This window comes from Thunnus thynnus, chromosome 13 (assembly GCF_963924715.1).
Source record: "Thunnus thynnus chromosome 13, fThuThy2.1, whole genome shotgun sequence".
In the NCBI taxonomy this organism is placed as follows: Eukaryota; Metazoa; Chordata; class Actinopteri; order Scombriformes; family Scombridae; genus Thunnus; species Thunnus thynnus.
Window position 1 is genome coordinate 30,006,387 of NC_089529.1, and position 24,174 is coordinate 30,030,560.

The window sequence follows — 24,174 nt, forward strand, 5'->3', positions numbered from 1 at the left end:
AGAACATGAAACATAAACACAATAAAAACACAATAAGATTATTGAAGTCATTAAAAGTTCTGCGACTGTACACACAATTCAGAATAAAATAAAGGATGTATGTTACAAGCAAGAAAAACAGCCACATGAAGAGTAAAGATAAGAAAATAAAGTGTAAAGCTTTGTGAGGAATCAAAAGACGGTTTAACTTATCGCACATTGCATGAGTGAAAACTGCTGCACCTAACTTTTGGACACCTCTGTCTCTGAATACATTTAACACGTCATAACTGGACAACTGTGTTAAAGTCCACACTGTCTTGTGTGGTTCTTGTATCACTGGGCTGTAATAAGTGTCTGGTGGTCTCAGAGCTCCCAGGTGTCCTCTCATTGACCAGCAGGTTAATTGAATTAAAAGCTGCAGTGAGGCGTTCAGGGGGCAACAGACAGGGAGCCGCTTGCTCCCTCTGGAGAGACTCCAACCTGGCAAACGGCCTTCTGTCTTTACTCTCACACTTGGTCATTATCTCACTTTTCTCTGAACCATGATTTAGTTCAGGTATTTCTTACATTCTGCTAAAAATTACGCATTAACATTACTAAAATGATTTCTCAACGATGTTGTGTCTACAAATGTAATCACTGAATAAATTATGTTATGCATCATTGACAGCAGAGAGAGCAAGTTTCACACCCTGAGCCCTGTGTTTGTTTAGGTTTAGACCAGGTTAGTTAAAGATGCTGGTTTTGGTTAAATGCTCAACACATTCTGCTTCAAGTCACTACAGATTCCTTTTGTATGAAACCAAGACCATGATCTTTCTTTAAGCTAAGAGTCCAAACAACCAGAAAACTGTTTCTGTTGGATATTTTGGTGAAAAAAAACATTTTACTGATATTCTCAGTATCAACATTTTAGCTACTTGCCAAATACATTAATTAACATTTTCTTATTAAGTTGAAAGAAGACAGGGTTTCACCAAGGTGCATATTTTACAAAGTCATCATGTTTTCTCATCTCTGTGTTTAGCCTAGCTTAGCACAAAGACTGGAAGCAGACTGAAACTGCTAGCTCAACTCCAAACCATGGATGTATTAAGAAGAACTGGATACAAGACTCAAACATGGCACCCCGTTCGTTCCTATGGAAGTTGCTTAGTTGCGCATAAAGCCAAAAAATCAACTTCCTGCTGTTAAGAAATTACCCGGATGTTGCTCATGTTTCCTCATTTCTGCTGGCTAACTTCTGTTTGGCTCCTTGTTCACCTGAATGGGGATAAAATCATTTAATCGTGCGGCTCTTCTAGACTTTTCAAATGTCATTGGGCCGAATAATAAAATGAGTCATTTCGAGGGAGTTGTGACGCTCAAATAAATGTAATCACCGTTTTACAGCTGCTCCTTTTTCAATAATTGTGTGCAGGAAACTTTTTGGGCCAGTGTAGTGCATCAGGTGACGGACCCGGAAGCTGTAATTACATGGTTTGGCCACTATGTCAGACTGGCTTCACAGAACGGCGCACTTCATGTGGGGGGGGGGGGGTTACACTATTTGATATATTTTGATGAACTTCTTCATAACCCTTTGTTATTTTCTAGAGGCGTTTTTGGTGTTTCACTAAACCTTTAGTGATTTTCTATCAGATTGAGCTGTTTCTAGCTTTTTTTTTTGGATGCAGTGCAGGTGAGTTTGTCAGAGTATGTTGTAAAACAGCCAGAGGATCATCAGTCAGTGATAGTGAAGTGAGTCATTGTGGATCCCAGGAGCTTTCACTACCGCCTCCTGTAATCACTGATAAACATCTATTGCTCTTTGCTCCCAGAGGGTTAATTACCATCAGAAACTGTTAATAAGTGTTTTGTTAGGAAGCAGCTCACAGTGGACCTCATTAATGATTACATTCGTTTCAGAAGCATTAACACTCATTACTGGCTGTTGTGGTTAACTGGAACACACAGTGATGAAACTGGTGAAACTGGTGGGCCATTAGAAGGCAGTGTAGTCCCCCGAGCTTCCAACATAAAACAGCTGAAAGAACTTCCAACAACAAACAAACACACTGAACTTCAAAAAACACGAGAATGACACATAAGTTTCCAGAGTTCACTAGTTAACATTTTGTGTGAAATACAGGGTTCTCCCACAGGGCCCCCTGAAGACCTCAAATTCAAAATTTTGAGGGGTTTCACAAATTAAGCTAATTATTTTATTTATCTATACAGAAAATGTAGATATTTAATTTATTTAGACCAGATTTCAACAGTATTTTCTTTTGATAGTTACTTGTTTCATTATTTGTCTGTTTAGTACATTTAGTTTACTGGTATTTTATTTTATTTTATTTTAGTTTTGTGAGAATTACGGTAGGTAACACTATGGGCACCTTATATACTGAAGGTAGGCAGTTAAACGAACAGCATGTACCTGGAGGGTCTATGGAGTAGGGATGTGCAGAGAGCCCAGTATTTGTATTTGTATTTGTTGAGGCAGCAAAATTATTTGTATTTGTATTCAAATAAAAGTGGAGAGAGGCTTAAAAACCCTTTGTTTTTAGTACGCTTTTAATTTTAGAAAATTAAAGTGTTACAATAAGTGTCAATGAATAAACTATCTTATGAAGGAGGTCCCCACACCAGGTCTTGAACTGGAGTCTCCCAGATCATAGACGACTGCGCTGATTACTGAACTAAAACTTTACTCATCGCCTCATTGCAGACAGACCTCTAACTATTTATACACCCATAACACAGAGACAGCACACTGTGTAATGTGTAGGGAAGAACTTCAAAGGCAAATATTGCTTTGCACTTTTCATTTGTTGCCTATTTTTTACAACCTAACTTTGTGTAAAGAAGAAGGGGAACAACAGGTTGTGGAGAATCTCTTGAGAGCACTTAGCATGTGTCAGTAGCTCAGCTTTATCCAAATGTCAAATGTCAAATTAGGAAATGTGCGTCTGGTATTTGACATTGGGTTTTTTTCTTCCCAAAAACAAATAATTTTTAAAAATTAAACTATTCATGCTTTGCCGAACAACGTATTTGTATTCGGGCACATCACTACTCCCTGCTATGGAGCCATGAATTATTTGTTCTTTTCTTTTCTTTCATTTGATAAATAAAACTCAAGACCTCAAGGACTTATTTTACCTAGGTATGTTACATCCCCATGATGCATCTATGGCGTCTGTAGAGATGAGTTGTTATCTACAGCTAATAACTGCAGGTAGAACTGATGCTAAGCTAGCTGAATTAACTGACTGACAAAGCCAACATTAACAGGCTAACATCTGAGCCGTACATATATCAGGCCAACGTGGTAACGAACATCATCGTAGGGCGCAGTGTGAATTCAGACGGAAGGAGCAACAAGCTTCTGCAGGTTATTCAGGTCTGTAAAGCGTTTATTCAAACTACCAGACGAGGTGCTGAAGCAAGACTTTTCTGTCTTTATCAGCAGGTTTTCAGTCCACCATGTTCCAGATTTGAGGGAGTTCTGGTTTTCACTTAGCAAAGGTTTCCGGATGTCGCAGCAGATGTGGCTACATGTCTGTTTTTTGTGTCCAGGAAGTATAGATCCACTAAATCCTCTGGCATCTCTTTCAGGGTTTCATAGTAGACTGTTGTTATGATTTGTTTGGATGCATACAGAAACACAAACACTGACACAGAAACCCATAATTACTTTTGAGCCTCTTGCACAAGAAGTTGATTCACTGCAGGCAGATGTGACATCTGGAAACACAAGAGTAGAGATGTGACGAGCAGCAGATCTGGAGGATTTGACTCCAACATAATGGAATTAAACTTTTTTTTGCTTTATATTAGATTTTCTCTTTCCAGCACCAATGAAGCTGGGAGGACTTTGTTTTGTTTTTTGCCATAACTTCTTCATCATATTTATGTTCCGTGGAACATCTGAAACTTCCAAGTCGGCTGCAAGTTTTTTCTGTTCTGATCAGAAGAAGAGAGAAGACACAGGAGCAGTTTATTTTACCGGTCAAACTCTTGCACAGATATTAAACCTAAAATCAAATAAAATCAATCACCTGTCTTGTAAGTTTTATTAATATGTAAAGATCATTTTGTCTTCATTTCTGTGTCAGACCTGTTGTAAATTAACGTGTTGCAAACAACAAACGCACCACAGATCAAAAGAAAAAACAAAAGTATGTGGAAACTGAAAACAGAACATCAGCAAAATGACATTTCAGCCACAAGCGTGTGTGAGTCAGTGGCCCTGATAAAAGTTTTGAAACAGAATCTCCCAGTGAAAGGACTGAATACGTGGTTGGTAAATGATTTCCAGAACAACACATGGAAGTGTTAAGTCGTCCTTGATTGAACGTAAAGTCGTATCGGGACACTTATTGACCACAGTTGTAAGCTTCATTTATTATAAGTGACTTTAGGCTTGTTTTTGTGTAAAGTCCCTCACAAACATTGGTAGTTGCGGGCTGCGTGTTTTTGGGCTTGTTTCTAAAGCAACCCAGTCGCCAGAAGAAAACGTTGGCATTGAACGTTTCTGCAAACCACAGAAAAGTTGAATATCTATGTTTCAACACGTGTGATACGTATCATATCAACATTTCTACAAACGTAGCATATTAAAATTTCTACCCGTTGAATAATGATGTTTTATGGTGTGACAACGCTATGGTTCAGGTCTGGTTAGGGTTAGGCACAAAGACCACTTGGTTAGGGTTAGGGAAAAGATCATGGTTTGGGTTAACATAAAAATAAAAAATAAAATAAAAACGGCCGATGTCTCACTTAAAAAAGACGGTTTTCTCGCCAGAAAAACGGCTGCAAATGTCCTGACGTCTCACTAAAAACACCCACTTTTGTCGGTCGAAACGGGAAGCGGACATTGGTTTGAGTTTTGAGGTGGTCTCAAACCGTATTCGATGCTGATTTCCAACTTGCTGCCAACAAACTTACTAACCGTCCACCTGCCCCTCCTCCTCCTATATAGGAAAAATCAACTCATATAGATCACATGTGAACTACGTCACTTTAGAAATGTTGATATAATACGTTTTGTTGACATTTTCATATGATACGTTTTGTTGAAATGTTAATATGCTACGTATTTCACGTGTTGAAACGTAGATATTCAACGTTTCTGTGGTTTTGCAGAAACGTACAGTGCCAACGTTTTATTCTGGCAACCAGGCTGACCACACATGTACTAGACGACATTAAAATCCTTAACTTAACTAGGCTAAAAGTTACGAAGATGCATGTGTTTGGTGTGTGATTTGTGTGTTACAGAGGAACAGAGTTGATGACAAGACAAGGAGGACAAGAGAGAAGAAACAAGTTTTTTTCCGTACATTAATTGAGAGAGCCAGGATTGTTTAAAAGGCCAACAAGATATCTTTGTTTTGTCTTTACTAATATAATTACTTGTCCAGTTTGTTATATGAAACTTCTTAACTTTCATTTTTATTCATTCATTTATTCATTCATCATCTTTTGTTGGCCAGTCGGTTTTATTCAATTTCTTTAGAGTTAAAAAGAAAAGTGTAAATTTACAAATTTTAAATAAAGTTGTACTTAAGATACAAAAAGTTGAGTTTTACTGTCATACTTTGTCTACAGTATATTTTACAGAAAGAAGAGTAAATGTCATATGTGATATCAAGTGTTTGATCAGTTCCCAGCAGCACATTTGGTTTGACTGTGGCTCCATCTGCTGGTCACAAGACAACATTGCATGGCTTCACTGAAGCAACATTATCAACATAATCCATTTTTCATCATGTTAATATTAAAGATCATTTGACAGCAGCAGTGATGTCAACATTAGAAATACTTAATGATCAAGTTTATTTTTATTGTCTCAAGCAAGCACCACAGGAAAGATAAGATAAGATAAGATAAGATAAGATAAGATATACTTTAATGTCCCTGTAGGGAAATTTGTTGTGACTCTGTCCTGCAGTTCCACAGAAGATAAAGTCAAAAATACTACATAGTAAAAAAACAGAAATGTCAGCATCTTAGCAGCACTTGGCTTCCATACACATACACAGTTTACACATATACACATACTGACAATGCTGACATATTGCACAACCCTCATGAAGAAAATTTCCAAAAAGTCAGCAAATAAAATGAAACAGTGTGTTTTTCCATCAGCCGATTGACGATTCAAGAGAAGATTACTCACTTAACTCTGTTTCAACTGGGTATTATTAGTTTTATGAGTTAATAAAAGCCAGGGTAATGGCATTAGCTTGGTCTCCAGCACCACCGTAAGGAATCTGGGAGTTATCTTTGATCAGGATATGTCCTTTAACTCCCACATAAATCAAATTTCAAAGACTGCCTCTTTTCTTATGTAATATTGCAAAAATCAGGCACATCCTGTCCCAAAAAGATGCAGAAAAACTAGTCCACGCATTTGTTACTTCTAGGCTGGATTATTGCAATTCCTTATTATCAGGCTGCCCTAACAAGTCTCTAAAGACTCACCAGCTGGTCCAGAATGCAGCTGCACGTGTACTGACTAAAACTAGAAAAAGAGACCACATTTCTCCCATTTTAACTTCGCTACATTGGCTTCCTGTAAAATCTAGAATAGAATTTAAAATCCTTCTCCTAACTTACAAAGCCCTTAACGGTCAGACACCATCATATCTTGAAGAGCTCATAATACCGTATTATCCCACTAGAACACTGCGCTCCCAGTATGCAGCTTACTGGTGGTCCCTACAGTCTTTAAAAGTAGAATGGGAGGCAGAGCCTTCAGCTATCAGGCTCCTCTCATGTGGAACCATCTTCCAGATTCGGTCCGGGGTGCAGACACCCTCTCTATGTTTAAGAGTAGGCTTAAAACTTTCCTTCTTGATAAAGCTTACAGTTAGGACCGACCAGGCTCGCCTTGGATCAGCCCTTAGTTATGCTGCTATAGGCCTAGACTGCCGGGGGACTTCCCATGATGCACTGAGCTCCTCTCTCCTCCTCTTCCTCTCCATCTGTATGCATTCATGTAACATCAATGCCTGTCACTAACTTTGCTTCTTCTCCAGAATTTTTTTGTGCTTTCTCATCTCGCAGGAAACCCTGGGTTCTGTTCCAAGCCTTTGTTGTCCTGTTGGCGTCCTTCCCTGGCTATTGCTAGCGAGCCAAAGAGGTAGAGGGCCAACCCATAATAAGCCTAAGGGCTTCACACACCACATCACATCTAAATTTGACCCCCTAAACATGCTCAAAAACTCACCAAATTTGGCACACACATCAGGTCTGGTGAAAAATTTGATAAAATGTAAAAATGAACCCCCAAAGTACCAAAATGCGCTCTCTAGTGCCACCTATGTAACTAAAATGGCCGCCACGGCCCGTAGGAATGTAGTAGTAATTTTCTTTCTCTTTTGGTCTCATGTTTTTCTTTTCATATTCTTTGACTAATGTTTCACCTTTTATGTCACACTTTTGTCACATTAAAGTTAAATTTAAAAAAGATAAAAAAAGACATTTTGCCTTCATTCTCTTCAGTCCAGAGAGTGACAGGAAACATCAGTTCAGAGAGGAAACCACTCTATCCCTGATAACTGGGACATTTTGACCTTGATGCTTCTTTGAACTTACATTTTTCTTTCTGGGGGAGGTTTCAACCGCAGAAGAAGAATCTGACTTTTCACCTCCTTTCTTCACAGACACACCAGCGTTTGGTCTTCAGTTAAGAGGAAAACATTTATGTTGGCTAATGTTTAAAGTGAGCTGCTCCCACTGTTCAATCCTATTCTAATATTTTTGGTCTACTCATGTCAATTAGCTTTTTTGCACTATAATTTGCATATTCCATTAATCTTGCACATACTGTCAAAAACGTTTGCGTGTATACAGCATATATACATATATATTTTTCATATGTTTATACAGTATGTGACTGTATATTCCTTGTAAATATAATATAGCTTTTCCTGTTTTATTTCTTCTTTTAGTGCTACTTTGTTCTGTTTTATTGCCATTTTTTTTTTTTTTTTTGTTTCATTGTGAAATCCTGTTTTGTATAATAACAATAAAGCTGAACCTTGAACCTTCAGGACTCCTGACTGAGAAACTATTAAATTTACAGGCCTGATTCATATTTTATTACTGCAGAAGTCTGCAAACAACATAAAAGCATGAAATATTTTTACAAAGACAGAGATGAATTCACCTGCTTCTGATCTAACACATCACATTTCAAGATTTTAATTTTGTTATTGTATTGTTATTATTATTATTATTATTATTATTATTATTATTATTATTATTATTATTATTATAACAATACAATAATAATATATCAACCAAAACAAAATTATAATTATACTGAATATACATTAAATAACAACTTGTAATGAAATAGTAGTGAAATTGTATTTTAAATGCTGTGTAAACTGCATTATTAATGCATAATAACTGTAGCATTAACAGTAAACAGTCCTACAGCACGTACAGGTAGAGAGTTATACAGAGTTATATTTCAATCTTTGCAAAGAGCTCCGTCCTTCCCTGCCTTATATTTGATTGATGTTCAATTATATCGTTTTTGGGGGAGATTAACTGTAAAAAGAAAATAAAAGTGTGTCTTAAACCAACAGTCAGGAGCCTAAATGAACATTAAAGCTGTTTTTCTTGCTGTAATCATTCCTCCTGTTCATACTGACCATTAGAAGATCCCTTCATAATGACCTTACAATGGAATCCACAGTCCTCCTTCTGTGCAAAAAATGTATTTAAAAGTTTATCTGAAGCTAATATGAAGCTTCAGCGTCCAAATGAGTCAAATCAAGTAGATATCTTTCAACATTACAGTCTTTTTAGTGCCAAAGTTCCTCTTTTTGTTACTATACTTCCACCTGCAGCTCAACAGGGAAACACTGTCCGAGGAAACACAAAGAGGGAATTTGATGCTAAAAAGACTGTAAATGTGTCAGATATCCACTTGATATGACTAACTCAGACTGCTGAAGCTGAATAGAAGCTTCACACAGACTTTTAAATGACTGTGTGGACACACTGTGGATTTTATCCTCCATCACTTCCATTGAAAGCACATTTGAAGGATGATTTAACATCCAGTATGAACAGGAGGAATGATTACAGACACCTGACTGCTGGTTTAACACACACTAGAAACAACTTCACATAAACAAATGAAAAAGTTTAGAGTTAGTGCCTCAAGGATATACAACCATCTTGAACAGATTTATTTAATTACTAAGTAAAATCTTTTCAGGTTGTAAGATTATACACGTGGGTCTGAAAACTTTTCTGAGGCCTCACACTCCTCCTCCACTCCTCTTCTTCTCTTTTTTCTTTTTTCTCAGACCTACATTCAACACCAGGGTTCAAATTCTAGTATGGGCTCCTCCTCCCCTTTACAGCAGCAGAGCTGGAGGTCCAGAGAAAATCTAAGCTGCAGCAAAGTGAAACAAGGAAACAGAGAAACTGAGCCGAGCTGCTACTCTTCAGCTTCCACGGTGAGTGTGAATGAATCACTTCTTTCTGTTCTCTCTGGGACGTTTCAGGGTTTTTAAAGGGACTCTTCTGCTTCATTAGAGCTGGTTTGTAAAAGCTGCAGTTTCCGGTTCTCCCACTTTACAAAGTTAAATGCAAAGTTTCTGGGAAAAAAAAAAAACTAAAACAGTCAGGTCTGTTTTATTCATTTCATGAGTGAATACTGCCACAGCTTTTAGGTACTTAACTTGAGTATTTCCATTGAATGCAAATCTCTACTTCACTACATTCAGAGGCAAATATTGCACTTTTTACTGCACAACATATATCTGACAGCTGGAGTCACTTTGAGGATCAAAACTGCATTATATAAAGTAGTTAAAATTATCTTTATTTTGACCATCTACAACAGAAAAGAGTCATTCTGATACTTTTATTTTTGATTACTTACTACTTTGCTGATAAAACCTTTGTACTTGCACTGAAAGAAGTATTCAGATCCTTTACTAAGTGAAAGTGTGTATGCATTAGAGCTGCAACCATTAATCAACTGTCAGGAGTCATTGGTTCCAGCTTCTCAAATGTCACTATATGATAATAAACTGAATATTTTGGGGTTTTGGACTTGTGTACCAACTCACACTGATTTTTATTTATTTCATTGAAAAAAAAAAGGTAAAACATTCTACATTAAGTTTTCAGTTGGACATTTTGAGCTCTTATGTTTAGACAAATCATAATAACACAGTATTTCTTACTCTTACTAGACTGTATGTTTAATTTAAAACATTAAATCTTTTTTTTAATGTCACAATGAAATATATCCACATTCTTTACAACATTTACTCAGTAAGATATAATTTGATGATTTGATGTGGACTCTGTGGTTTGGCAAACAGCAATGCGGTAGTCAGACTCGTTTTGCATCCAACAGACACAGACTAAAGTTTTGGGAATTTGTTTTTGTGAATGACTAACCAACAAAGTTACTTACAAGAGCTGCTGGCTGAAGCTTTAAATAAACTAAGTTTCCAAGTTAGGAAAGAGGAGAGAACAGCTAAATTGAAGACTCAGCACAGAAACTACACTGCAGTCTCTGTAACGGCCACTAGATGCTGCTCTAAACAACCCTGACTGCACTGAAGTAAATGCAAAAAAAACAAAACAAAACAAAAAAATCTCTAAAATTACAAAGTGACTATTTGATTTATGTACAGTTGCATCTCACTTTCAATGTTTCTAAAATCCAACATATATTTTTAAAGAGAAGCAGGATTTTGTAGGTTTGCCTTGATTGGCAGGTCATTCAGTCAATCACACTCATGGTTGCAGCATTTCTGACGTCACCCTCAAGTGTAGCCGGACTCTGTTTGGAGCATAGCCTGTATATAAAGATAAAAACATAGCGAGGTGTGACGTCACCTGTTTGTTTGTATTGGAGCCGGTTTGAAGTCCAGAGTTGCAGCTTATGGTCCAGATAAGGAGTGCAGGGTCATGCTCTGGAAACACGCCCCGCTACCTCAGACCGAAGTTAACGCTAGCTTACTGGGAACACCGAGCGCTGCACACTTGGGCTATTAGCTACTTTAGCTAAGTTGTGCTAACACGGCCGGTATTGTAATCAAGTCACATTAAACTTAGTGAAATATTGTGTGACATCATCCTGTGAGGGTCTTGTTAGTGTAACTCCTGAACCACAAACACAGTAGAACCTGAAAGTCCGAGTCAGTGTGAGTAATAATTTAAGCAATAATTTCCAAAATGACCATCAGCGCACTTATTAGAGGGCCTGAATTTAGAGATTTAGACCAGAATGACTAATTGAAAACAATGATTGACTTATGTTGAGGTCATACTACACGATTGGAGCCCCAGATCAGAGGAAAATTGACACTCGATTGCAACGTGTAAACTGTTCAAAGACGCAATCCGACAGACTCGTCGATGCATTGCAGACACAGGAGTCTGCAATGAGCTACAGCCAATGAGAGCGCAAGACACAGAGTGAGGGGGAAACCTAAGGGAGGAGTCGTAACATCTACAACATCAACAGCATGGCTACAAGAAAAGTTTTGCAGTCTACTTGGACCCATAAAAATAGAGGAAAGTTTATTGAACTTTGGCAGGAGTACCAGTGCCTTTTGGAAGAAAAACATCCTGTCCTGCATGGAATAGTCATTTCCCCGGTACTTCTCCTGTGTGTTTTCATGCCAAAACAAAGTTTGGGGACCAGGCAGGGCATCGCCAAGAACATTCTCTTTATCCGTTGAGTAGACTTATTCCAAATAAAAGTGGAAATACTTAAAGTTGTGATTGACAGAAAGAAGATCCCTGTACAATTGTGTGACTCTAATTTCTTTTGAGATGTTCAGTTTATTGCCTGATAGCTTCTCAAACTTTTATAGAGAGGGTATCAAATTGTGTTTCAGTTGTGTAGCAGTTGATCTCTGTGTAGATCAGGAGTTGGTAATTCAAGTCTTTATCTGGCTTGTTTTTTGTGGATTCAGCTTGTTTCGTTTTAGCTCAGAGGAGATAAAATAGCTACACAACAACAACTTGCTTTCATGTAGTTGGATTCCTCCACTGATAACTTGCTTGATAAGTTGTTTCCTTCCTGCTTATCTTCTCAGTTTGACTCCCACTTCTTTGCTTCTTGCTGTCTCTTGCTGGTAAATTGTTTTTTTTTCTTTCTGTGTCTCAAAATGTTTCAGTCCATATTCTGAATTAAGTCTTCTTCAGGTGTTGACATTGAAAATGAATAGATTGTGTTTGCAAATCACAAAAACACCTGCTAAAAATTTAGATGCATTTAATTAATATCCTGATATGTTCAAGACAAAACCAGCAAAATCTAGAAAGTCTCAGTTACGCCACCTTGTTCAGGTTGTATTAGTTTTCTATTTTCTATTTAGTTTTCTGTTATTTTTATCCTGTTCTAATGATGGATGTTAAACATGGTCAAAGTTACAAAACGTGAGGTGAACGTATGTAGAAATGCTGCCTGCAAGTCAAAAGTCAGGGCTTCAACCTGCTGTTAATGCATCATTTGCAACGTTACCTCTACTTCTTCCTCATGATGATGTCAGATTGTTCGCACATGCCCGCAAATGGACATCTGTACTGTAGTCTTGGTTGCTAAGGTGGTTGCTAAGGTGTTTCCATGTGTTGTCCACTCCCATATTGCAGATCTGATTCAGCTCCAACATGTACGGATGGATTCGAGACGTTGACATTTTAAGTAAAATATGAGAAAAAGAAGTGAAATCCTGCTACTATAGTTTGTTTACGTTACTGAAGCTGACCAATCAGAACAGAGTGGGCTCATCAGGAGGCGGGGCCTTAAAGAGACAGGAGCTAAAACAGCCTGTTTCAGACAGAGGCTGAACTGAGGGGCTGCATAAAGGACCAGTAGAAGATAAATAAGGAATAATAATGAGGAAAATATAAGGAAATATAGGACCTGGAAATGTGCAGAATATGTGTCCTTTAACTTTATTATTGTCCTGCAGGAAGTTTAGTTTGCAGGCAGGTAGGTAGGTAAATAGAATATTTAAAATGTAAATGATTATAAATAAAATTCATATATATATGTATATATACCTACATAAAAAAGACTAGACTTGCAGCAGATGAGAATAGAAACACCGCTACCACCCTGTACAGAGATAAGATTAGACTGATGCCAAATAAAGTGCAGTTCCTGGTAAGATAAGGTGAAGGAGTGCAGGTTTCTGTATTACATTAATCTGCCACCTCAGTAAAAAAAAAAAAGTGGAAAGTGTTGGAATTTATATTTTGAAGGAAGGAGGTAAAACTGCTGATGAAGCTTCATAACTCTTATTCTGACTCATTGTTTCATTACTACATCAGCTGTAGGCACAAAACAACCAGATGTGTTGAGTTTGCCTGAATTGTTTGACATCAGTTGGTCTAAAATTTCATCATAGCAGAGAGCAGAGAGCAACTCTGGCTGCATGAAACTCAGTCCCAGTCCCTGCCAGCAAACAGCCACTTGCTTATATTGTATTTATTTATTTTATTCCATTTTTTTTAAGTGGAAATGATATAAACTCTGAATGACTGATTTTGTCTTTTAATTAGAAAACCCAAAACAGATTTTTGAGTTGGACTGTATTTGTGTTGGGTTGCACAAACTCACTTTACAAGTAGTTAATTCACCACATGTTATTATTCTATGCAAGTGTTGGTTTTCTATTGTTCTTTATGCTGGCTGGATTTTGCAATTCATCATGCATGTGTTTATTCAGTGGTGGAAGAAACATTCAGATACTTTACTTCAATTAAAGTACTAATAGAGCAATGTAAAAATACTACATTAAAGGTAAAAGTCCTGCATGAAAACTCCTACTGCAGTAAAAGTACATAAGTATTATGAGCTTGATGTAGTTAAAGTACTGCAGTAAAAGTACATAAGTATTATGAGCTTGATGTAGTTAAAGTATTGCAGTAAAAGTACATAAGTATTATGAGCTTGATGTAGTTAAAGTATTGCAGTAAAAGTAGTGGTTTGGTCCCTCTGACTGATATATTATTATATATGACATCATTAGATTATTAATAGTGAAGCATCAGTGTTAGAGCAGCATGTTACTGTTGTAGCTGCTGGAGGTGGAGCTAGTTTACACTACTTTATATACAGTTAGCTAGTTTAGTCCAGTGGTTCCCAACCTAGGGGTCGGGGCCCCTCCAAAGGGTCAGCAGATAAATCTGAGGGGTGGTGAGATGATTAATGGGAGAGGAAAGAAGAAAAAACAAAGTTCTGATACACAAATCTGTTTTCAGTTTTTGGACTTTTTCTCTAATCTTTGATTTTTGCTGAAATATTGGATCATTTGAACATTTATTGAAATGAAACCATGTGAGAAGTTTAGAGGGAAAAATCACTATTTGGTGGAGCTGTTAACAACTCATAGACATGTGAAATGTGACCCCGACTACACACTGCTTTTTGTAAGACGTCAAAAGACAAAAAAGTTGGAAACCACTGGTTTCATCTTTAACAATGTGTTGTATTTTAAAAGCTTGTTATATTATCCATTGTGTCAAATCTTCATCCGAAAAGTAACTAAAGCTGTCAAATAAATGTAGTGGAGTAGAAAGTACAATATTTCCCTCTGAAATGTAGAAAGTAGCATCACATGGAAATACTCAAGTAAAGTACAAGTACCTCAAAATTGCATTTAATTAGAGTACTTGAGTAAATGTATAGTAAAAATACTGATACTTTCCACCACTGAAATCAACTCCAGACAAACCTCCTCTTCCTGAGAAAATGATTAAAACAGTTAAAGCTCAACCTGCCTTCATTGGTTGTTTAAGTTCTGTTCACTTCAGTTGTTTGAGAGTTAACCTTTATAAAACCTGTCTCTCTCTCTCTCTCTCTCTCTCTCTCTCTCTCTCTCTCTCTCTCTCTCTCTCTCTCTCTCTCTCTGCTGTGATTTTCCTTCTTGGTTTTCATCCAAACCACAGTTCTCTTATCTCTCCTAATCTCTTCCTTCTCTGTGTGTAAATATACAACCCAAGCGCACATACATTCTTCATGCACTCTGTGTTTCTGGAAAGTGCAGTCGTGTTTGCACAGGATGAGAACGACATGCGAGAGTGAAATGAGCAGCAGCTCTGGTGCACAGCGTGCGTTTTGTCTAACAATTGGACTTCTCATGCTATTTAAAGTTACTGTGTTAAAAAGCAGGAAGTGATGAGAGTGTGGATGTCGAAACCTTCTGACTGCAGTAAAATCCTCCATCAGTGTGAGTTTAACTTGTGACAGGCTGGTTGTATTTCAACAGGCTTTGTTCTGCTCTTCATCCTCCGTGTGGTAGAAATTAAATCATGGGGGCCAACGATCTCAACATGAACTCTGACCTGGCGGGGTCACGACCTCCCGCCCGGCGCTGGAGACCCTTCAACAGCATCAAGGTTTGTGTTTGATGTTCACTGTGCTCTTTGATTCAGGAACTCAATGAAAGAATTACAAAAATACAAACAAAATCACTACAGCAAGATGAAGAAAAAAGGATAAGAAAAGTAATTTAACCTGCAAAATACAGACTTGTCCATAAACTGGACAGTAATTAGGCCCCAAACTTCAATTTTCTTCAATTTTAAGCTCTGTGCCATTTCTGTACAGAGAAGCTTCCTGAAGAAATGAGAGTTCAAACCCTCTTCTGCATGCAACCTGAACATTTATTTACATATGATAGTATTCATACCTACTCTTACATTATTGATATATTTCATAGCGAGGGAGAAAATAAAGAGAAATGAATAAACAAAACTGTCGGGGAGAGGAAGACGATAGTTAATGATTAACCATCTATATTATCATTATTATTATTATTAACTATTAACATGGACTTGATTGCAGCTGTTACTTCACAGTTTATCTGCCTCCTTTAATAATAAATCCAGTAATAAAAGTGAATTTTCCTTCTTAGGGATCACAATAACCCATTCCTGCCAATGCAGGTTTAACTCCTATTTCCTCCTTTTTTAAGAAATGATACTAAGGGATCCTTTATTTCCTTAAATGACTCCTTTGTTTCAGTATATATATAATTATTTCTAATGTCATACAAGACACCATCTCCTTAATCCACTTACCAATAGATGGTTTATTTCTACTTTTCCTGTTAAGGGCCTCTTTGCTTGTATAAATTCATGATAAATACTTCAGGTTCAGAGTTGAGTTTTACTGAAACCAGCTGTGCAGAAATTTATCAACCTACACTCCCGTAACCATGAAAAACATCATTACATTTAGTGTATCTGGGATACTTGACAGGTGTAACAAACGTAGACATCAGCCATTTATATATAAGTAACTCAATTATTTGATTGCACATTTGTTATTCCCTCGAATTTCTTAAGTATTGTTTGTGTTTGTCACATCCATAGAAATTCATCTGTATTTTCTGAGGAGAAACTTCACTTCCTGAAGTCTATCCTGTTATTGTTCTCCGAGGAAACAATGCGTAAACATTTCCTCTTAACACACTGGCACCAAACTCTGATAGCTCACCATGTTGTAAATCACTCACTTTCACTGTTTTTCACTTTCCATCTTTGATATTTGTTGATGTTTTTGCATCACACATGTATTCAGTCATTTATTCCACTTAACAAACATAATATCAAGTGTTCCCTGCAGATAACTGGACTCTGACCCGACTCTCTGACCCTTCTTCTTCTTCCATCTGCAGTTTTTTGTGTTCTGCCACAGTTTGCTGCAGCTGGCGCAGCTGTTGGTGTCAGGCTACATGAAGAGCTCCATCTCCACCATCGAGAGACGCTACGGCCTCTCCAGCCAGAAGTCGGGCCTCCTGGCCTCCTTCAATGAGGTCAGTACGGGTCACTTCCTGCTCGTCTGTCCAGACTTGGTATTTTTCTTTCATCTTGATTTGTTTTTCAGATGAGATATTCTTAAATAAATGTACCTGTGACGAGGTCCTGCTTATAGTTTAATGGCTATAGATGAAGAATCCGGATCCAGAGTGAAGGTGAAGACGTTGCCAGTGAAAGTATAGATGTTTGTGGAAGTTCTTCAGTCTTAAAGCACAACTGTGAAAAACTAACATGAATGTAGCTTCTGTCCGACCTCTAGTCTGGATGTAAAAGTGCTGTTTGTGTTTGTTCGCTCATTAAACCAGCAGCAATTACTTTCAATCATCAAACTCCTGATTTCTGTCATTGTCGTCAGAAGAAATGCATCATTTCGTACAAATCTGAAACACATGATGCTGTAAAAGAAACAGATGTAGATCAGGAAGGTGGCGTCTGGTCGGTCGCTTGTCAGCACGCCGCTCAGACTGAAACATGAAGATTTTATGGAGATTTATGAAAGTCAAATAGATTTCATGGAGCAGAGGTCTTATGATGTCAGTTTGTTGTTGGAGCAGTTGATCAAGCTGCATTTCCAACATATAACTGGTTTTATGGGATCTCCTGGACCAGATTCTGGTTCTTTATTTTATTGTCACAATAAGAAGAGATGCATTTTTTCGTCATTGTGCATTTGCTGCTGGATATAAGTTATATGTGATGTCATCCCTGTCTGCTGTGTGTGTGTCTCCAGGTGGGAAACACGGTCCTCATCGTCTTTGTGAGTTTTCTCGGGAGTCGTGTCCACCGTCCACGGTTCATCGGAGGCGGCGCTCTGCTGGCCTGTCTGGCCTCACTGCTGATGGTGCTGCCACACTTCCTGGGCGGACTGTACGAGTACACCGACCGCATCACTTGTAAGACCAAACACACACACACAAGTCCTAAATTGCCCCCTGCACAGAAGATAAACACATTTGATTTTAACAACATCACCTTTCCTCCAGCGCCAACCTCAGGACAAACTTTAATTTTTTTACCCCTCTAGGTAAGAATCTCAGAACAGCAGCTATAACTGTTGTAGACCACTGAAAGCACATTATGCTTGAAAATGTGTTTCCCAACAGCCACCAGTGATAACAGCTCCGGCCTCTGCCAATCAGAGAGCACCGTCACCACATCGTCCTCCAATCAGAGCTGCAGCAAGCAGGAGAGCCCCACCCAGCATGGCGTCTACCCTCTGCTGCTGATGGGTCAGCTGCTGCTGGGTATCGGAGCCGTCCCCATCCAGCCCTTCGGCATCTCCTACATCGACGACTACGCCAGCAAGAAGAACTCGCCGCTCTACCTCGGTACGCTGACGAAACACTGTTCTATCCCAACGGTCCAGTCCTGATTAGTTAAAAACTCACTTTTACCTACAGATACTCAGCTAGACATTAATTTAAAGTAAACAAACGCTTGTGAAGAAGAGGTAGGAAGCTAAAAGTTGATACAGAGACAAGATTAACAGAATTACATTAAATAAGTATCGCTGCAAGTGGCAATAAGCACGTTCCAAGCATATAATTTGGAATATATGAATAGTACAACTCTTATACTACAACAGACAACAGATGATGCAGAAGCAAGAGGATGCACACACCTTGGTGCCAGGCTGATTCAAACCGGTGGCCTTATAGTCACAGGACATTCGTTTAGACCATCAATAAAGCACAGATGTTACTAAACATAAACTGAGTTTTGCACACAATCAGTTAAACCTGCAGTGCGGAACATTTGCACACTGTATAAATGAACGTCCGTTACGTTAAAGCCAGTTCACAGTATACAGAGTTTTTAATCTGGTGTAAGGTTTGATGGTGTGAGGTTTGGATGAATGCAGCCAACACAGCCAAGCCGGCTAACTTCCCGTTAGCTCTCTGCTAACTTGAATGAGGATAAAATAATTTAGTTGTGCGGCTCCTCTAGACTTTCCAAATCGAATGGATCAAATTCTGATAATGAAACTAATCATTTTTTGGGGGTTGTGTGACACTCAAAACAATTTATCCACCGTTTTACAGCCGCAGCAGGAGCGACGGAGTAAGCTACGGCGGAGCCTGTGACGTTAGCACGTTAGCAGTGTTTTTGTAATTACTCTCACTGCCAGAAGGGTGAAACAAAAGTCCTGCACCGCAGCTTTAAGTACTGTATTGAAGTTAATGAGAGTGAATCTGTAATACCATGATGAAATATATTTTGCTGGTGATCAGTATGTCACAGGCTTTTCATGCCTTTAACTCCCAGCTCGCAGCAGAGGGAGTCAGGGGTTGAAAGAGGAGGAGTGACAACTTGCACTGGTCCCGACCTTGAGAAGGGTAGACAAACACCTGTTGAGCATCAGTTACTCCATTTACACTCTTCAAACATCTTGGATGGATCAGTGTAAAAAAACATGAAACTGTAAATGCATTCAAGATGGATTAAAATCAGACTGCAGATGAGTTCAAACCTATGAAAACAAAGAAATGTTTATTTCATCCATGTCTTGGCTAACTGTTATTATTATCACTAAACTGTAAAAGTGCAGAAGTCCTTCATCTTCTGGTGTAAACAAACAGCTCCAGATGGTTACCACCGCTGTGTGGGCTGGAGCACAGCCAACCATTATTTTCAAGTAGCTGAGAAAACCAACAGACAGATTGTAATCATGTGATCTGACCAATAAAGACACATATATGTGACTTAAATGTTATCTGGACTGTACCCAGATATGAGACACTTTAAATGACGACTGTAAATGGGACCAGAGTTCATACTGTAATGGAGCTGCAGCGGCTTCTGTTAGCTTCATTTTACAAACCTCACTCACCTCCAATCCAGGATCAGCCTTGGCCTTTCCAGTGCCAAATGCTCTGCATATAAACAGTACAAGTGACTAGTTGTTGTCCATTTTGGTGCAAGAACATGTGACAGTTGTGGCGTTCTAGCAGGATTTGCGGGTCATCTACCTGCAGAAGAGAGAAGTGGTTCAGTGTGTTGTCTATGAGGTTTGTGCTCCATCCTGACTGTCAAAAACTAAACAATCAGTTGGTGGAAACAACCTTCATGTGTGGTCTGTCCAGTCTGTGTATGTTTCAGCTCATCTTTAGGTTTGTCGCCAGTTTCATGCAACTTAAACCTTCCTTAAGCTGAGAAGAATTTACCTTAACAAAGTGCTTTGAGTGGTTTAAGGTCCTGTTTGTACTTTTTGCTCCTCACCTCTGTTATATCACTATCATACTCACAGCTACTCTATCATATAGCTGCATATAGAAGTTAGCATGAATGGTATTTATTAGCTGGAAGATGGTAAATGTGCTAACTTCTTTTTAACATAAACATTTCATTAGGCTATATATTTTCCATCCAGGCAGGTCTGCAGTACATTCACTTTACAGAAGGTTAGCTGGTGTTTGGCACCATAAAGAGAAATAAAAACCTGTGAGGAGCAGATAAGAGATCTGAGTGTCTAGTCATGGGAGTAAAGTTCAAAACAGTCAGAAAACAATATGACTAATGGATCAGCACTCGAGCACAACTGAAGCTCACGGTGAAAAGAAAACAACAAAAGAGACAAACGGCCGCCTCTTTCTCATGTTAACAGGTAGAGTTAGGAATGTTGCCGCCTCCGTGCAGCGTGTGCATGTGCTGCAGGCTCTCTGCTTGTAAAACAAAAGATTTTTAAGGGTTTCCTGGAACCGGGTTTTAATCAGTAACACTTCCCAAAACGTGATGCAGAGGCACATTGATTGCACAACACATCCTCATAATTAAATGACAGAATAGGTCAGCCAACAAAAAATGACCTATAGTTACATTTACGCCATCTAACAGCCGGAGTAAAACGCTGATTTCCAAAACCGTCACAAATCACTGTTGAACAATAATGATGTTTTATGATGTGACAACGCTGTGGTTCAGGTCTGGTTAGGGTTAGGAACAAAAGCCACTTGAGTTAAAATGATCACATGAAACATGATTTATACTCTCTTAAAGTTACACAACCTTTGTTGTCATGGCAACAGTAAACACCACAATGTTATGGGTTTTCATAAAAATGTCCTGAACAGCGAGCTCCTGCAGCAAAGTCCACTTTTAAACCCAACCTGCCTCCTCTTGATAAGGCAAAATCATCTCATCAAGTCACCTGATACTGACGTCACCTGAACTGCATCACGTCCACGAGTCATAATTAATAAAGCCACTAGATACGTGTCTATAGGTGGTTTTGCCGACCTGAATTTTAAAGCTATACTGTCATTTTTCTTGTGACGACAGGCTGGACTGCAGAATATAAGTGATATTGTCATACAAACATTTTTTATTTATAGAAAGACTGAACTCTGACAACAGTGATGTTTTGTCTTTGTCGTGTTTTTCAGGCATCCTCCTCGCCGTGACCTCCATCGGCCCGGCCCTCGGCTTCCTCACAGGCTCCTTCATGCTGCGTTATTACGTCGACTTTGACAAGTTACCCAAAGGTGAGTGAGACGCACTGTGCTGACGATCCACAGCTGGCCTGGAATACCGTTTCAGTATATGCCCTCAAGTAAAGTCAAGCACTTCATTTAAAAGCAAAGGGAGGATTTCCTGCATGTTGGGGTCACTTATAGTTCTGTGATTTGAGAAGTTGATTAATGTTGGTCATTTCCTCAGAGTAGACAGATAAGTGACATGGAGTTAAAGCAACAAGGAAATAAGATTTAATCACTGTCTTGCTTTTGTAATGTCGCTGTGAAAAGTTTTTACTCACTTGACTTTTTTGCACAACTTGTGTTAAGTTATTTGACAGTCAGCTCAGTACAGTCCTTTGGATTTGCCAAAATTGCAATTACAACTCTGAGAAAAAAAAAACAATGATTCAAAACTAAACATGTTACAAGATAAATATGAAATTATGATATGTTTCCCCACATTAAGTCAACAGTGAGTCAATAAGCCTGAGACGAAACACCCACAACACAGGGTCAAACAGGTCTGAGTCAAAACATCCATAAAACTGAAACAAGTCAGAACATCCATGTGACTGAGCCGAGGCCTTGACAAGCGTGAGACTAGTCAGAGCAACGAGCACATGTCTGAGACAGTCGGCAGTAAATCAGCCTCCGTAAAGTGACTGAATCAACCTGTTGGAAACACAAAACTTAAAAGGTTGCACCTGTCCAGCAGCGTCATCAACAACCAGAAAAATCTCCCTGAATTTGTTCAGCTGCTGCCGTCATGTGAATGTCAGCAGGTGTTTCTCAGTGAGGAAACATCCAGATGCATGTCAGGACTGGCAGCAGATACACAAGTCTTTAATTTTGACACGAAATATTACACAATCTTAAATATCAAACATATAGACCTTCATCTCAGACATTTTGTCAATAAAGTGTCAGAAAATGGTGAAAAATATCAAGATGACGTCCACAAACCAAAGATATTCAGTTTACTGTCTGAGAAATGAAAGAGAGACCAATTTTTTCCTTAAAGTATGACTCCAAATGACTAATTGATCATAAAAATAGTTGGCAACTAATGGATTAACCGCTGCAGGGTACACCTGTGCTTTTCTGTAACATGCCAATATGTCCTCTGTGGAGAAAGGCCATCAGTTCCAGTTGAGTCAGCTGACAAATCAGAATAAGTCTTCCAGTTTGTTTAACAGGTTTCCTTTAAGCAAACATTTAGTTCACACTCTGCTGACCTGATTTTGTTCATGTGCAAAACAGACGTGCAGCAGCAAGCAGTCAAACTTCATAACATCACCGCAACACAGCAACAGTTTAAAACTAGATTTTGTCTAAATGTCTTTTTTGAATTCTCCATTTAAATGAAAATGCAATGACAGGAGGCAACAGTATCTTATTGCAATTACAATCTTTCTTTCAGGACAGAGCTGGCAAAGATAATACAGGTGAATGTAGACGATATAAATAAACTAAAATAAAGAGAAAATATCAAAAATAGGCGAAATCCTTCTTTAGCATTCACAAGTAACATGAACAACAGTGAGGTTTGGTTGTAAAGCTCAGCTCTAAGCTCTGTAGTTAAACAGGTTTCCTTTAAACAAACACTTCACACTCTGCTGACCTGCTTTCGAAACAGACGTGCAGCAGCAAGCAGTCGAACCTCACAGTCTGTCTGTGTGTTCTCACACACCGAGAGCGATAACATCACCACAACACAGCAACAATGTAAAAACTTTTTTTTTTCTCTAAATGTGTTTACGTGTTTTTGAATTCTCCGTTTTGACAGAGAAACAAAAAAACAGACATGAATGCAGAATTCACAGCAGACATTTTGTCATAGAAGGAAAAGCTCAGGTGTTATAATAACATTAAAGATGGTTTCAAGTGTCTCTGTAAACCGTGAGAGTCTGACAGTCAGCCAGCAGCTGCTAAACCTCAACCCTGAAGCTTAAACGGCTGTTTTTTAGACCTGTGCTTTTCCTTCTGTAACAAAATGTCCTAAAGGTCCATAATAATGTAATAAACCAACAACAAAACTATAAAGCAACACCACTCAGCTCCACATATAAAGTCACACAACACAAACATTTTGTTATCGAGATTAAGACATTAAACTTTTTTTTTTAAATGATGTGTATAACTGATGATGGAAAGATGAAGAAGAGGAGACAGTGGATCAAATTTAAACTTCATTCCCTAAATATTTCCGTGTCATACAGCACGTCTCTCCAGTTTGTAATTAGGGCAGGACCAAATCTATGAAAAAAATACAATTAAATATTAAAGCTGGAAGCAGCGTTGGTCGGGACCTCGCACTCTGGCTGTCGGGATCAGATCAGATTTTGCTTTTTAAAAATGAGGGATAATTCTTACAAGTGTGGTGTGCTTTTATTTTGAAAGTTTGATTGACATGTGTACTGTCAGGTGTGCAGAGACAATAAGTAACTGCAGCTGGACACAGAAAAATACTCATATATTTGAATGGAGAGTGTGAGTGAACCCACACCTTTTTGAACATTTACTGCTTCCACATAGTTTTAGATACAAACCACATTTGAACTTTAAATGAGTCATGAGACATTGACCTACAAATCTTGAATTTACATGTTTTTTCTATCTTTTACTGTTTTTGAGATATTAGAGTTTGACTTTTAAAGTCTTTTCTTGCTCCTCCTGTGATTTTATAATGAGTGTGTATTGCGGAATGTTTCACAGCACTGAGGGAGTGACATCACCAGGAGCAGTTGGAGAGGAGGATGTTAGAGAACACCTCTTGTGAAATATCCTCATAAATCCCATGACTTTGGCCAAAACTAACATTAAAAATCATATTTTAGTGGGAAATTCCGTTGTGAATCCATTGATACAGGTTTGAAAGTGGTCAAACTTATAGTTTAGACATCAGAAGCCTCTGTTTGAC

The 24,174-nt window shown here is 38.4% G+C and overlaps 1 protein-coding gene across 3 annotated transcripts in view; it reads left to right on the top strand.

Annotated features, from left to right (window-relative positions):
• Positions 1–9,325: 9,325 nt before the first annotated feature.
• slco2b1 (solute carrier organic anion transporter family, member 2B1) overlaps positions 9,326–24,174 on the top strand; it is a 40,178-nt gene continuing 25,329 nt past the window's right edge. Inside the window, exons 1-6 of one of the 3 annotated variants that reach the window (XM_067608956.1) lie at positions 9,326–9,458; positions 15,246–15,375; positions 16,659–16,796; positions 17,531–17,693; positions 17,904–18,128; positions 21,183–21,281. In XM_067608956.1, the coding sequence (XP_067465057.1) occupies positions 15,289–15,375; positions 16,659–16,796; positions 17,531–17,693; positions 17,904–18,128; positions 21,183–21,281 (712 nt within the window). In that variant the 5' untranslated portion in view covers positions 9,326–9,458; positions 15,246–15,288. Of the gene's footprint in view, positions 9,459–15,069; positions 15,088–15,245; positions 15,376–16,658; positions 16,797–17,530; positions 17,694–17,903; positions 18,129–21,182; positions 21,282–24,174 lie in introns of those variants that run through there. The other 2 variants (XM_067608958.1, XM_067608957.1) reach the window with 2 other exon arrangements.